A 14,667-nucleotide genomic window follows, 5' to 3' on the forward strand; every position below is an offset into this window, starting at 1 on the left:
TGCAGGAGGGCCTGACACCAAATCCTCTGGGGACAGGCCAGCTGGACTTGTGAACACGGCAGACGACTTCAGTGTTGTCAAGTAAACGACTACACCAGCACATACTCAGTCTTCATCACTGCCTTCCAAAAACTGGAGGGCTTGGAGCTTACACGGCCGACGTTGGTCAAGCCAGGTGGAAGGAGCAACGAAAACTGAAATGATAAATGATCATTTTTAAAACACGAGAACACCACGTGGCAGAAAGGAAAAAGCCAGCAATTCAACTGAAAAATAAGCAAGAGCAGGCAGTTTTTTGAAAACAAAGAACAAATGGATCAAAGGACATGAGTCACTCATGATTAAAGATATACAGTTTTACACGTAATTGTTTTCTGGAACCTGTCAGATTGACAATGATTAAAAAAAAAAAAAAAACTTAATTATCATGGTTAAAAAAACAGGGTGGGAAAACCAGCATTTCTGTGCATTAACACAGGGAGCACAAATCACTGAAGAAACCGGAGAACAACTCGGCGGCCGCCATCCCAAGTTCAAGTGCGTACATCATTTGCTACACTCCTCCTTTTCCTAAGGACTCCTCACATTAGTTTTACTTGCTGAAGCATGGGAAGGAAGACATTCAAATGGGTCTTTCCAACAGCATTTGAAATACAAAACACTAACCCAAATATCCATCAATAAAAAAATCCACTGTGTGTTCAAGGAGCACTAAGCACAGTGAGAGGAAGGAAACCCTGAAACCATCACTACAGGGCCAGCAGTCTTCCTAGTCGTGCAGGGGGACATCCGAGCACAGCTCAGAGGAATGGACCAGGACCCTGGGTTCCAAAGTGGCTAGAAACCAGAAATGTAACAGTCGAGGGAGGGGGGGCAGATTCAAAACATACATGTGGTGAGCACAAAATAAGATGCATTCAGAGGATGAGAGTTTCTGCAGGAAGGGGAGCAAGGAAATCCAGAGAGTGGGGTTGGAGACAGTGGATAAAGGGATCCCAAAGCTGTCAATAATGTTTTCTTTCTTTGATTTCAAACAATATGACAGGTTCGTGACTAGATGATTACACTATGGACTTTTTTGGGGGGCGGGGGGGTAATTTTTCTCTATACTTCTCTGCATTGTTTCAAATAAAAAAGAAATGGAATGTGAGTGTAGAATTATGTACCAGATATATTAGGTCTTAAAAACAAGGGCAGGAAAGCATGTCAAAAGTTTCTCTTGGGGAGAAAAAAGTTATAAAACGTTTTATGGATAGATGTTTATTCTCCACAGCCTGGAAAAGAACAGAGCCTGGCACATGTAAGTACTCACTAAGCACCCACTGGGTGGGTGGACGGGGTGGGGGTGGGGTGGATGGATGAGTGGATGATGATGAGTTCATAAAAACTTGTCAGCAATCATTACCTCTGGAAAGTGGAGTGGGTTATTCTGCTTTTCCTTCTTCACTCTTTAAGTGCTATTTGCTTTTGTTTTTCTCCCAATATGTATGTGTGTGTGTGTATATATATTCAGCAATTCAACTGAAAAATAAGCAAGAGCAGGCAGTTTTTTTGAAAACAAAGAACAAACGGATCAAAGGACATGAGTCACTCATGATTAAAGATATACAGTTTTAAACGTAATTTTTTTCTGGAACCTGTCAGATTGACAATGATTTAAAAAAATCTTAATTATCATGGTTAAAAAATATATATATATATTGCTTTTATATTATAAAATAACCTTAGGTATTTTATAATATAAAATATTTTAATGATTTGAGAAGGAAAGATAGTGATATATATATATATATATATATATATATATATATATATATATATATATATATATAATAAATATCACTGAGCTCACTTGATTTTAATTCCCTTTGATATTTATCCCTCCTCATTTCAGGTATCCCCAGGAGCCTTTTGTCACCCTTGGTCTCCATCACATAGGGTATTCTCCACATCACAGTTGTTCCATGTTTTTCACAGATATTTAATTATCATAAAGTTTGGGAATCCTGGTGGCTAAAAAAAAAAAAATTACAAACTTGAATTTTCCCATGGAAGAAAAAGCAGTAGTCTTGGAAATAAATTTCAAAGTCTATGAATTATAAATAGCCACCAAAAAATCCATGCACTTTGAATTCTATGAAAAAAAAAATGGAGAGGCACCCACTGGAACTCCTCCAGAAATTTGTAAAAATGCAGCCTCAGGATTTGAAGACAGGAGATGCATTAACAGCTGAGGAGGAATGCAAGGAAAAACACCAACTCTGAAAGCAAGGGGAGTAGAAAGTTTACACGCAGCGCAGCGAGCTCCGGAAAGGCTCAGGGTCCTGCGGGGATAAGATGTGCATGATATAGAAGGTAACACCGGCACCGTCCTGAGCCCGCGCTGCTCCTATCTCAAGGAAGCGCACAGGAAATTCTTGACCTATGCTGAGTGGATGCAGAAAGAAAGGGTGGTGGGGAAAGATGGAGTAGGTCTAATTTCTTAAAAAGCTCAAACTTTCTGAAACAACAGGGAGCGACGAGGAAGCAGGCACTGCTGGCTAAGTGAGTTCCTAACCCAGGACCGCGGAAGGAGAGGGACACTCCCTGAAATGCCACAGTGAAAGGGTGCGCGGGACCGAGAAGTGGCGGTCAAGACCTCGACACCAGAGGGAGTGGATTTCAAGAGTCAGCAGAGCTCAAGGGAAGCTTTAAAGAAAGGAGCGTGTCAGTGGGCGAGTGGAGGGAGGGTGACAGGCAGGCTCCCATCTCCAGGTGAGGTCTTCCAGCCCGACACCCAGTGCGGAGCCAAAAGCAGGGCATCCACAATGGCCCTGTTTCTGAATATCACATTCTGAGACACTGGGGGTTAGGACTTCCACACAAGAACCTGGTCAGGGGCACAGGACTCAAGCCACAAATGCCAGATTTGCTCCCAAACCCTCTTTCTGCCTCTTTCTATATAAGAAATACACCTGTTGATGTAAAATAATGAACATGCCAATATTACATAAACTGAAGAAATATAACATAGAGAGTGAGCATTAAAAACTAAGTCAAATGCTTTAGAAAGACTTAATCAAGGCCTGACATTTGGATGAAATTGTGTGTGAGTAAATTGTAAGAGTCTGGAGGAAAACAAAAGATGGAAAAATCTAGAACCTATGAACTCCAAATGTGTTTTACTTTTTTACTATACTTCAAAGAAACCAAAATAAAAAAACTAAAAAGTATAAAGGATGCATTTTGAGTGTGATTTATATCAGAAACACTAATTTTGGAACTTCAAACAATTAACTTGTAATAAAAGCAAATTTTAAGTGTTGGCCATACATCAAAAGATTGGTGAATGAAAGTTTTAAAATCCTTACTTAAAAGAAACTTCTTAATTTAGGCGACACTATAATAAGAACAGACATGGAAAGGTCCCATGATACGTTAAGTGAAAAATTCAAGTTACCAAATATGCAAAGTCTCAAAGTTTCAATATATTTGAAAGCATGTTCCTGAACAGTTTTAAAAGACTGGGCCCTTTAGGAATGAATAAATCTAGACAGTGACCATCAAGCACTGCTAACATCTGAAACAGACACAGCCAGATTATCCATCATCTTCTGATGCAAATGTACAACACCATCTGTAAGCTGTTTTTTCCTCAAATATGAACCCAAATTTGATCTTTATAAGTATAAAGATCATATATGCATAGAAAGTATTTACAAGTATAAAGATCATATGCATAATGCATCTCTGGGTTCAACCAACTGTGGATAGAAAATACTTGGAAAAAAATTAAATCTGGGGCTGGGGATGTGGCTCAAGCGGTAGCGCTCTCGTCTGGCATGCTGCATGCAGCCCAGGTTCGATCCTCAGCACCACATACAAAGATGTTGTGTCCGCCGAAAACTAAAAAATAAATATTAAAAAAAAATTCTCTTTCTCTCTCTCTCTCTCTCGCTCTCCTTTTTTAAAAAAAAAAATTACATCTGTACTGAACTGAACGTGTCCAGACGTTTTTCCTTCTTATTATTACCTGAGACTTCGCGTGGTATCAGGTATTGTAAGTAGTCTAAGGATGTTTTAAAATGTATGGGGAAATGCGTATAGGTTATACGCAAACACAGTGTCACTTTATATAAAGAACTGGAGCATCCTGAGATTTGGGTATCCACGGAGGGTCTGGAAACCAATCCCTCCTGGAGGAGGGTGAGGAGTGACTGCACTACTTCACAGGAAATGCAAAGGACAGAGGAACATGATAAGGAACACCACAAAGACGCAATCAGCAAAGTGCAGGCTGTGGGAAACACTGCAGGAAAAGCAACTTGGTTTTTCGACAAATAAATTGCAAGGAAGAAAAGACATGGAAGGCCACCACAAGAGGGTCCTGCTGGAACTGAGCGACACAGAAACGAAGGCTCGTCAGACTCTGCTATTTCTTTTGCACATGTTTGAAGTTCTCCCTAATTTTTTAAGGACTTGACTGGCACATTCTCTTGGGAAAACTGGTCGTATTACTAAGGGTGAAAACCATGCAATAATCACGCCTAGGTAAGCACCTAACAGAAACGTATACACAGGCTCACCAAAAGGCACCAAAGCACCGGGCATTACGGCCCCAACAAGAAACTCTCACACAGCAGCCCAGAAGGGTGGATACCATCAATTTAGAAACATTCACATAGTAGGATGATATGTAAAAAGAACATTGACAAATACATGTAATAATATAGATGAATCTCATCAATAAAATATTGGTGAAAGAAGCCAGAGCCAAAGAGTGCACATATGCAGGTCCCCAGGAGCAGCTGGGCCATGCCATGCAAGCCAGGGGCTGTCACTTTTGGCATGAGACAGGGGACTGTGACCAGGAAACAAGAGGCGCTCTCCTGGGTGACAGCCTTTCCCTTGATCTGAACGTGATTCACTTGCACAGTTTCAGCTTACCTGCACCATTCTGTACGCATATTCTATACTTCAAAAAATTTAGATATTTTTAAAATTTTTATAAAAATTTAAATACTTTTTAGCCGAAACAAGAGACTCTGATTCAGTGAGGGATGAAGGGCCCAAGCTTCTGGGAGCTGAAAGGCTCCAGGGGATGCAGATGCTGTGGGCCCAAAGGCCACACCTGGAGTGACACTGAGCTCGACCCTGGCAGCAGATGGACAGGAGAATTTCCAGCAGCAGGTCAGTAAACGCATGCATGCCCCGTGGCTGCTCCAGGTGGCCTTGGTCAGGCTTTTTCAGGAATGCTTGCCTTGCTCTCTGCAGAACCCCATGTGATGTGCCAGAGCGTGTCGCCCCACTGCCCACAAACCACCCCTTGGCTCAGACCCTTGACAACCTCCTGGCCACACAGGGCTCCATCCAGGCTGGCCGCTCAGCCTGCTTCACATGGGCAGTGCCCTCTGCCCAGAATGCTCTCTGCTTCTGGAGCTCTCCCACCCACTTCCCAGCTCGACTAAGATGCCGCTTCCTCTCCTCATGTGGCCTCCTCTGACTCCCCACCATTCATCCCTCAGGTGTGCATGGACCAGCTTGCCCAGGGTCAGAGCCAACTGTGTGTGCCGCCTTCTGAGAGCCAGGACACCGCCAACGCCATCAGCCAAAAGGCACCAGACTCGCAGCAGGAGCAGCTCACCAGTTACCCACAGAATTGAAGTCAGACAGGTTTCAACTTGGTTGCAGTCCTTTACTAGAAATGTGATCTGGGGCACGTGGTTTAAAATCTGTGAGCTGTGTAGGGTTACAGAGAGAACTAAGGAAGAACATCACGTGTTGGGGGCTGAGTGGTGGCCCCTGAAATGATATATGCTTATATGCAGGAAGGAACCCGTGAACTGGCCTTATTTAGAGAAGGGGGGTCTTTGTAGATGTAAGTGAGTTGAGTCTTGAGATGACATCATCCTGGACTTGGTGGGGCCCCAAATCCCACAGCAGATGTCCTTGGAAAGGAAAAGAGGGATATGGGCCAGAGACCCAGAAGACAGCCATGTGAAGCCAGACAGATGGCAGTGAGCCTGCCACAGGCCAAGGGACAGTTAGAGCCATCAGAGTCTGGGGGACACAGGAACCATTCTTCAGAGGGTATGACACCCTGCCCACACCTTGATTTTAGACTTCTGGCTTCCCGCTGGGAGAGAATGTATTTGTGCTGGTTTAAGCTACCCAGTTTGTGATAACGTTGTCACTGCCCCATTACAAAATCAATGAAAGTGAGGGTCAAATAAACACATCTCCCCTCCGTGTTCACCAAAGCCTGATATTTAAAAGCTTTTAATAAGCATGGGTTATTCACATATATTCACATTTTATTTGAAAACACTTAACAGCATTTCTATCAAGCACTATTGTGCCTTGTGAATATTAATTACTTACATATTACAATGACCTGAAAAGTAGGTATAATTATTAATAATTTCAATCTTAAAGAGGGAGAACTAAGGAACAGAAAGATCAAGTAATTTGCCCAACATCACAGAGCTAGTAAAAGAAGCAAGGATCCAAACCCCGGCAGTGGTTACAGGACACAAGTTCTTCCCTACCACAAAGCACCTGGGGCCCTTTCCTGAATCTGGACGCCAGTCCAGCAGCGGGTATATGGCAGGCCTGTTGTGGCCATTTCCCCTGGTGATGACCATCCTACTGGGAAGCTATGAGCTGGTGCCACCCTGTAGAGACCGCATTTGCCAGTCGCTTCTCCAAGCACAGATTTGAAGATGTGAATTCTGCCCAGTCCCTGGGAAAGGTGAGGTGCCCACCACTCTGGCTTCACCCCGCAGCTGCTGGGGTGCCCCTGCTTTATTGGTGCTTCATCTTCAATTTCTTGCGCCCATGGGAAGGCCTCTTGAAAGGACATCATCGTGGGGACAGCCTCTTTCTAGAGGCATTCCCGGCTGTGCCCAGCCGGCCTGTTATTTACTTAAGGATAGACAGGACCACACGTCAGGGCTTCTTTGTAGACAAGGAAGTGAAACAGTAGTTGTCAGGGCAAGTTTTTCAGTTGCGCTTCAAAGGCCATCCTATGAAACTGGAGACGCTCACAGAGGAGGGTTGATCGCCCGCTATAATCCCTGTCCACCCCCCGACACTCACAGGTCCCCAGCAACAGACAGACACAATCTGGACAGCAGGCCTCCCCCTCTGTGGAGCCAACAGGACAGTACTCAGGGAAAAGCCTAAGCTTGGGGGTTCCAGGACCCTGGGTTCAAACCTGGGCACCGTCTCTTGGCTATCAGCATGAGTGACCTTGAGACACTCCCTCAACCACTGTGAGTCTCACTTTATCAGCAAAATAAATCAGCAGAAATTATGAGTCTAGACCTTACAGTCGGCTCAGCCCTGACTACCTCTCACTTGAAGTACCTGGGCAGGTCTCAGCCTTAGCTTCCTCTTCTGTAAATGGGTACAAACAGGACCTTGTCCACAGAGGGGTTGACTTGTCTAAATTCCTTGAAGTGTCCCAGTGATAAGATAGGGGGACTGATAGGGAAGACAGGTGGACTGAAGGCTGCCCATCATAGAGACCGAGATGGGGAGGGAGCAGCAGTGCCTATGAGTTCTTTCCCTCTATGACCTTATTTATGGCAAGGTCCAATGACAACACGAGTAACATGGTCTCAAGGGAACAATGCTGGCTTTGTGTGACTTAGGTAAGAACAGAACACACAGGTGTGGGGGCCCAGGGCTGCATGAACGTTGGCACCGACACTCTGTTGGGCTGTCCACCAGGCTCTGCCTTTCCTGCAAGTTGCTCTGTTGCCACTGATGCCATGGTGGCATGGTGCTATGGTGGCAGGTGGCAAGTGGCAGGTGAGCCAGGTCCACACAGCACCATCCTGGCCACAGCCACTCAATGGGCTCACAGTTGGCAATTGGCCCAGGGATCCAGAGGCCATCCCTGGGGAATGAAGAATTGGGACAAGAGGGGAAAGAACTCTTGGCCACTCTCTACAATGCAATGTCCACCACAAGGACAATGGCAGAGGGGGAACCAGATGGGAAGGTGTGGGGAAGAGGTGCCAAGCGTGGACATGCACAGAGGAGCCAAGATGGACAGCGGAACGATCCTGAGAGTGAGGCGCAGTCCTGTGGCTCCTACCTCACTGAGCACCAGGAGACACCTGGAGTTCTGAAGATAAACTCCCTGTTTTGGTCAATCTAGTGAGTAAGTTTCCCCACCTGCAACCGAGCAGCTACACCCTGGAAGCAGCCCCAACTCCACAAGAACCCCGACTTCCCCACTGGTACCTCTATCCCAAGCCTATTCTCTGGACAAATCAGATCAGCCGAAAATGCTTTTAGAAATAGGTCAACCATCCAAAGAGCTCGTTTAAAAAATATACCGAAGCAACGTAGAGAACCATTTCTGACAATTTATAAAACTAAAAGCAGATGAGTGGTTTTTCTTTGCTTGCTTCACTAGAGCAGCTCAGATCTGGTTCTTAACTTAGGCCAAATTCATCCCAGCCACATAAAACCAAAAGAGGTACTCAACGACCCCATTAGGTAATTTTAAATGCCATAATTATTAAATTATTAATTATTAAAATTGTACATTCTTTTTAATGTGCAAAATTTACTATTTTCCCTACTCACTAATGGTTATTTTGGTTCTTTCTCTTTTCTAAACTTTTTCTTTGCTTGCTTTCTGGTTCTCTTCTATAACTCGTGGGGGTTTTGTTGCTGCTCTACCATTCAGCCACATCCCCGGTCCTGCCCGTGGTTAGTTTTAAAAGCATCACAGTAAAATGGAAGGAAAACAAGGGAGATATGGGTTATGGGAGGGATAACTGGTCCTGGGGGCTAGGGAGTCTCCGGCTGCCACTTGCTACTGCACACCCAGAATGTGTAATGTCTTTTTCAGTTTTCACATCGGTAAAGGGGAGGATAATAAGTAGAAATAGCAGCACCACCGACCGCCATCACCCACCCCCAAGCTGTGGGGAATCCAGGGAGCTGATGCGTGGCAAAGCCAGCCTTACCAGGAGGCTTGGGACAGCAATAAAAGAAAAAAGAAATGGACAAACCAAGAGCCTGCTGGACAGACAGCGCAGCGCAGTGCAGATCACGCAGGACACGGGCATCGCACTGGCTTCTCTGCCTGTTCTGCTCCTGTGGGGGCGCTCAGGGGACCCTCCACCCAAAAGTAATAAAAGTGCATCCAATGGGGCCATTCCGTGAAGAATGTTCCTGGGACAGCAATGAGGTTGGTTTCGGGATCCTTCCGGGAGACACCTTCTCATTCCTACACACGGCTCTCAACCAGTTCTGCTATCTGGCCAACCCTCCCTCCCAAATATTGAAGTCAACAGCAACTATAATTATTGAGCATATTTCTCTGTGCCTTTCCGGCAAGGTTTTAAACAAAGGCTACACATACGGCAGGCATCTCATTTAAGCCTCGAAAACAAAGCCAAAGTGGGCTATGATGACAGTCATACTCCATCCAAGGGAAAAGAGGGTCTGGGGGTGGGAGAACTTGACCAAGATCTCCCAGAAGGCAACAGTAAGAGCCAAGATTTATGCTACAGTTCTTTGGCCATAGATAACGTACTGTATCCACTTCCCCGTGACGCTCTGCTTCGCTGTAAATTCATCATCGACCCTCTGAACCATGGCAGGAGCCTCCACCCCCAGTGACCTACCCTAGCAGCTGTCCTCAGGTACCATTCCCAACTCACAGCAAGGACACTGTAGAAAGCAGGACTTCCCTCATCTTCCTTCCCTCCAGTGCTGGCTGGAGACTGAACCCAGAAGAGCTTTACTTTATATTTTACAACAGGGGCTCAGTAAGTTGCCCAGGCTGACCTGGAACTGGAGATCCTACCACCTCGGCTTCCCCAGCAGTTAGGATGACAGGCGTGTGCTCCTGGCCAGGCTCCCCAATTTTTTGCCCCCGGACAGGGGAATTTTTCATATTTATATCCTATAGCCAACAAAAACTGTTCACAAAGTTTTGAATATAAAATCTTAAGAGAAATCCATGCTGAATTCTTAAAAATTATAAGATGGGGGGCTAAGGTTGTGGCTCAGTGGTAGAGCACTCGCCTGGCACTTACAAGGCCCTGGGTTCAATCCTCAGCACCACATAAAAAAAAATAAAGAAAGAAAATAGCAAATTGAAAAATGTATATAAAAAAATTATGAGATGGGGCCAGGCACAGTGGTGCCCACTTGTAATCCCACCCACTCAGGAGGCAGAGGCAGGAGGATTTCAACTTCAAGACCTTAGAGAGACCCTTTCTCAAAATAAAAAGGACTGGGGTTGTAGCTCAGTGTCTGAGGTCCTGGATTCAATCCCCAGTACTGGAGGGAAAAAAAGGCCAGATCCAGGGTTGTCCCTTCCTTTCCCAGTCCTCAAGCCACAGGGGAATCTTGCATTCAAAGTACTTTTGTTCTTTCAAATAAAAAAATATACCCATGGGATAGTATCTTCTGTGAAAATATTATATTTACCCCATAGTTTTATTTTGGTTAATAAACTAATTAATTAAACTGATGAATAAGAAATAAGAATTCCTCTTTTTTCCTTTTTAGGGGGGGGATGCTTTTGCATCTTTGCTTTTGAAGATATCTATAATGCCCATGAAATGCATTTGCCCCAGTGGAAAAATTGTGACTGTCTAATATGTGTCCTTTACAACACTGTAAAGCCCCTAGTGAACACTTTGAGACCGTTATGAAATCCATTAGCTGAGTGAAAGAATATAAAAAGCAAGATGGTGGAGAAAAACCAACATTGCAAGATGTCATTCATTATATTCAATATTAGATTTTCCCCAAAAAGGTTGTAAGGATGGTCTACTCTGCTCTTCTGCTGAAACTTCTGGTAATATCTTGCTCCAAGCTACGAAGTACTGATGAAGGTCAAGGAACAAACCAGGCTAACACCTCAGATTACCTCTGGATTTAAATTCTTCAGGTATTTCCTAGACTAACAATGTTGCTGGAGTTCAGAATCTTCAAATGCATTGCTAATTTTGTTTAAGACTAAAAGATGGCCTCTACTCAGGTCATCTGAAGGAAGATTTTAAATACTGCTTTTCATTGTAAAACCTGAGGAAACCTTCCTCTGAAATTCAGAAGAAGCAAAATAGAACAACATATGGAAAGAGATTAAGGGATTAGACAAGTACACAAGGAGCTTTAGACTAAGACATGGGAAGCCTCATCTTTCTGAAGAATCCACTGCAAATTCAATTAAACAACTGAATTCTACACTTGGTACATATATTTTAAAAAGAAGTAAAGCTGGGCATGGTGGCACATGCCTATAATCCCAGTGACTTGGAGGCAGAGGCAAGAGGATTGCAAGTTCAAGGCCAGTCTCAGCAATTTAGTGAGGCCCTAAGCAACTTAGTAAGACTCTGTTTCAAGATAAAAAACCAAAAAGGGCTGGGGATGTGACTCAGTGGTTAAGTGCCCTTGGGTTTAATTCCCAGTACCATAAAAAAAGAAGTAGAGATGAGAAGCACTCCTAGTTATTTTGTTTATTCGTTCAATGTGACTTGTATTAAGCCTACAAATAAACTAAGGGATGCATTCAAAATGGTGAATTCTGTAATCAACAGTAATAAGTTCAACTTATTTCCTACTTTTATCTTTTGAATTACCAAATTTATAGTTTTTCAAGCAATGAAACGTAAGCAGCATTAGTTTGGGATACTCTTCTATGACAGTAAGAGCGTAGTAAGACTCATTTCTTTGAATTGAAATTTAAACTAACCAAAATACTTCAAGTTCTTTCAAGCTGATAAAAGACAAACGTAAAAAAAAAAAAAAACCTCAATCAACATATATTTTAGTGAAACTCCTTATACTATTCCCATGATATAAATAAGTGATGAGACATACCAAAATAAATTCATTCTCCTTCTCTCTCTCTCTCTCTCACACACACACACACAGTAACTGACCAGTTGAGGAACATAATAAAGGTTACTATAAATTTAATAATCAATAACAATATTCAAATCTAGAAGCATGGGATAGACCTAACATGAAGGCAATCACAACTTCCAAGTTCTGATGTGTAGGATAAAGCAGAAAGAGAAGGCCAAAGTGGACATCGGCACTGTGTACAAAGAATAGCACACTGGACGTCGAGTTCCACCTCCGTCTCTCACACCCAAACTTAGATCTGAAGCAAACTGTTAATAAGATAAATAGGTTTGGACAGGTCTGCCCTTTCCCTAAGCAGTGTCAAAATTGCATTTCGCAGCGGGCAGAATTAAATTTGTAAGCACTGACATCGCCAAGAGGAGCCAGGTAGCTATTAACCTCTCAGTTCATGACAGAAATTGCATTTTTACCTTGATTTTTACCTTCGGTATGTGCTTTAGAGAAATTCATTGCTCTAAGCAAAGCAAAACAAAATGTAAAAAAGGTAAGGACTTGGAAAACCAACATAGCAATAGAGTTGAATTTCATTTATCCTAATCACATTGCTGCCAACTTAATTAACTGAAGTTCTGTCTCAAAGTTTTTTGCACCTATGCAAATCAGCCTTTTTTGAAACTCATAGTTTAAAATACTAAATATATTTGATATGAATTGCACTGTCATTAAGAACAATACCATGGTGCATGTGGAGACAAATCCCACCTTTCCTTGAAGTCGGCACTTACCTTCAGGGAACTCTCCGGGCTGCACTATGTAGATGAATATGCGCACCATTTGGAAGAGAACACTAATGGGCCCGGGACTGTAGGTGTCTTCGGTCTCATATTTGGATGTAGGCAATTCATAATCCAATGCCTCAGAAGTGTTTTCTGAGATGATATTCCCACAAAGCCCCAGCAGCAGCAGTACACCAAACAGGAGGGCCATAGCTAGCAAGATTCCCTGAACATGAGGTAGCTTCTGGAAGCCTTAGGGAAGATAGGTCCTTCCTGTGCAGAAGTGGTCTAGTGGGTCCTGGACCTGCTGAGTCTTCTTCCTGGCAGGGCTGGCTTGCAGCAAGGGACGCAGAAGAGCTTCCTTCAATGGAGTCATTCACTCAAGGCAACATCTCTGGCAATGAAAGAGACAGTAGTAGAGTCACCCACACAGGCCACTTGCCTGCACCAGGAGCTGCTCTGGAGAGGAGACTGCAAAGCTTTAGAGCAAACCCTTCAGCCTAATCCCGGAGGGTGGAAATCAAACACACAGCTGCTCCAGAGCTGCAGGGGAGGGGCTGGCAGGAACAAGAACTCAGAGAAGGTCCTTCCTTGGGGGTGGGGCCGACTCAGAATACAGATCCTTTCCAAGCTCTACAGACAGGCAGGCACTGGGGACTGTGCAATGGTGGAAACTAACATTTACCAAACACTTACTAGATTCCAAATGCTGTTGCGCATGCTTAAGGCATTAGCCCATTTCATGATGAGGATTTTCATAACTCACCCAAAGTCACAGGTGATGATCGTGGGAGCCAGAACTCAAACTCAGCAGTCTGCCTTCAGAGCCCAAGCTCTAGCCAGGTAACCAAGACACAGATCCTACAGAGCTCATTGTCCTAGGCTCCAATCAAGGCTCCACAGAGGACCCAGCAATGCACTATATGCTCACTTTTTTCCTCCAAGTCTGTGTTTTTCTCCCTGCCTGGAGGTAATTCACTCAGCCTTAAATTCTGCTTATTAATAGACTGATCTTATTTCCAAAGGCCTATTCTCCATCTTACCCGCAATCCAAACCAAAAGGGGATGACCCCGAGGTCAGGGACCAAACTGTTGGAGATCCTATGACACTCTTGTTTGCCTTCCTAAGAAGTTCACTGAGTCATCCTGATAGAAACCTCTGTCCCAGGTCACCATCTCCATGGCTAGGCACAGGAAGGTGAGAGACAGGGCAGAGGCTCCTCGCCCTTGTCCTGGTGGACCTTAGGTTCTTTCTGTCCCCAGAATCTAACAGAGCAGGGCACACAGCTGGTGTCCGTATTCAGCATCTGCTGAATATAAGAAATAAACAAATCAACGTAACTGCTTTTCCTTGCCAGGTCACAGGGTGAGGTGAACAGCCCAGAACTCAGAAGTGGAATCTGGCTCACACGTGTGTCTGTGTCTCCCCCCGCCCCCACCCAGGTGTTCTGCAAAACGTTGCTGCCATTTTGTAAGCTACATACACATCATACTCGTTAACTTTCAAGATAAGTAAAAGGTGCCCATAAAATGCACATTGTGAAAAAGGGAAAAGGGGACAATCAAAAGAGAGAGACACATTTTACAAGAAGCCAGAGGACCCACTACCTAGATTCCAAGTCAAAGTAAGCTCCAGATGAGAGGTGGATTTCATGAGTTATTTGAATGAAGATACTAATGCATATCTAATGCCCTTTGATGCTGCCACAACTCCAGTTACTTCTGCACAGTGCAACCAACAGCATGACCCTACAGCAAATCGTGGGCTGTTCGGATGCCAAGTGGCTACCAGGAACAAAAGCACTCACCCCACACTTTGCTTCTGGCTCTCCATGACACTCACAATGTGCACAGGACCCAGGCTACATCTCTCGAAGGGTCCCCTCTGAACGTCTCTCTCACACACACACATCACTCAGACCTTAGCTGGAGTTTTGCTAAAGAAGAACTTTAATCCTAGCAGCTGCAAGGATTAAAGGTTCAGCTGCTGAAAAAGGCTCACTTCCTGGTAATGCCACTAACCTATAGCCAGAGTCAGAACTGACTAGGGAGAGCTGTGGTTAAG

General features: G+C 44.2%; 1 protein-coding gene across 9 annotated transcripts in view; it reads right to left on the reverse strand.

Moving 5' to 3' along the window:
• Positions 1-14,667, reverse strand: part of Prom1 (prominin 1) — a 126,421-nt gene that overhangs the window by 107,621 nt on the left and 4,133 nt on the right. For 3 of the 9 annotated variants that reach the window (XR_011707954.1, XR_011707953.1, XM_027936809.3), the window contains exon 1: positions 12,612-13,091. Coding sequence is in view for 7 of the 9 variants with exons in the window: in XM_027936809.3 (XP_027792610.2) it covers positions 12,612-12,813 (202 nt within the window). In the remaining 2 variants the exon portion in view is untranslated. Of the gene's footprint in view, positions 1-12,611; positions 13,093-14,667 lie in introns of those variants that run through there. The other 6 variants (XM_071614161.1, XM_071614162.1, XM_071614163.1 and 3 more) reach the window with 2 other exon arrangements.

This window comes from Marmota flaviventris, chromosome 7 (assembly GCF_047511675.1).
Source record: "Marmota flaviventris isolate mMarFla1 chromosome 7, mMarFla1.hap1, whole genome shotgun sequence".
In the NCBI taxonomy this organism is placed as follows: Eukaryota; Metazoa; Chordata; class Mammalia; order Rodentia; family Sciuridae; genus Marmota; species Marmota flaviventris.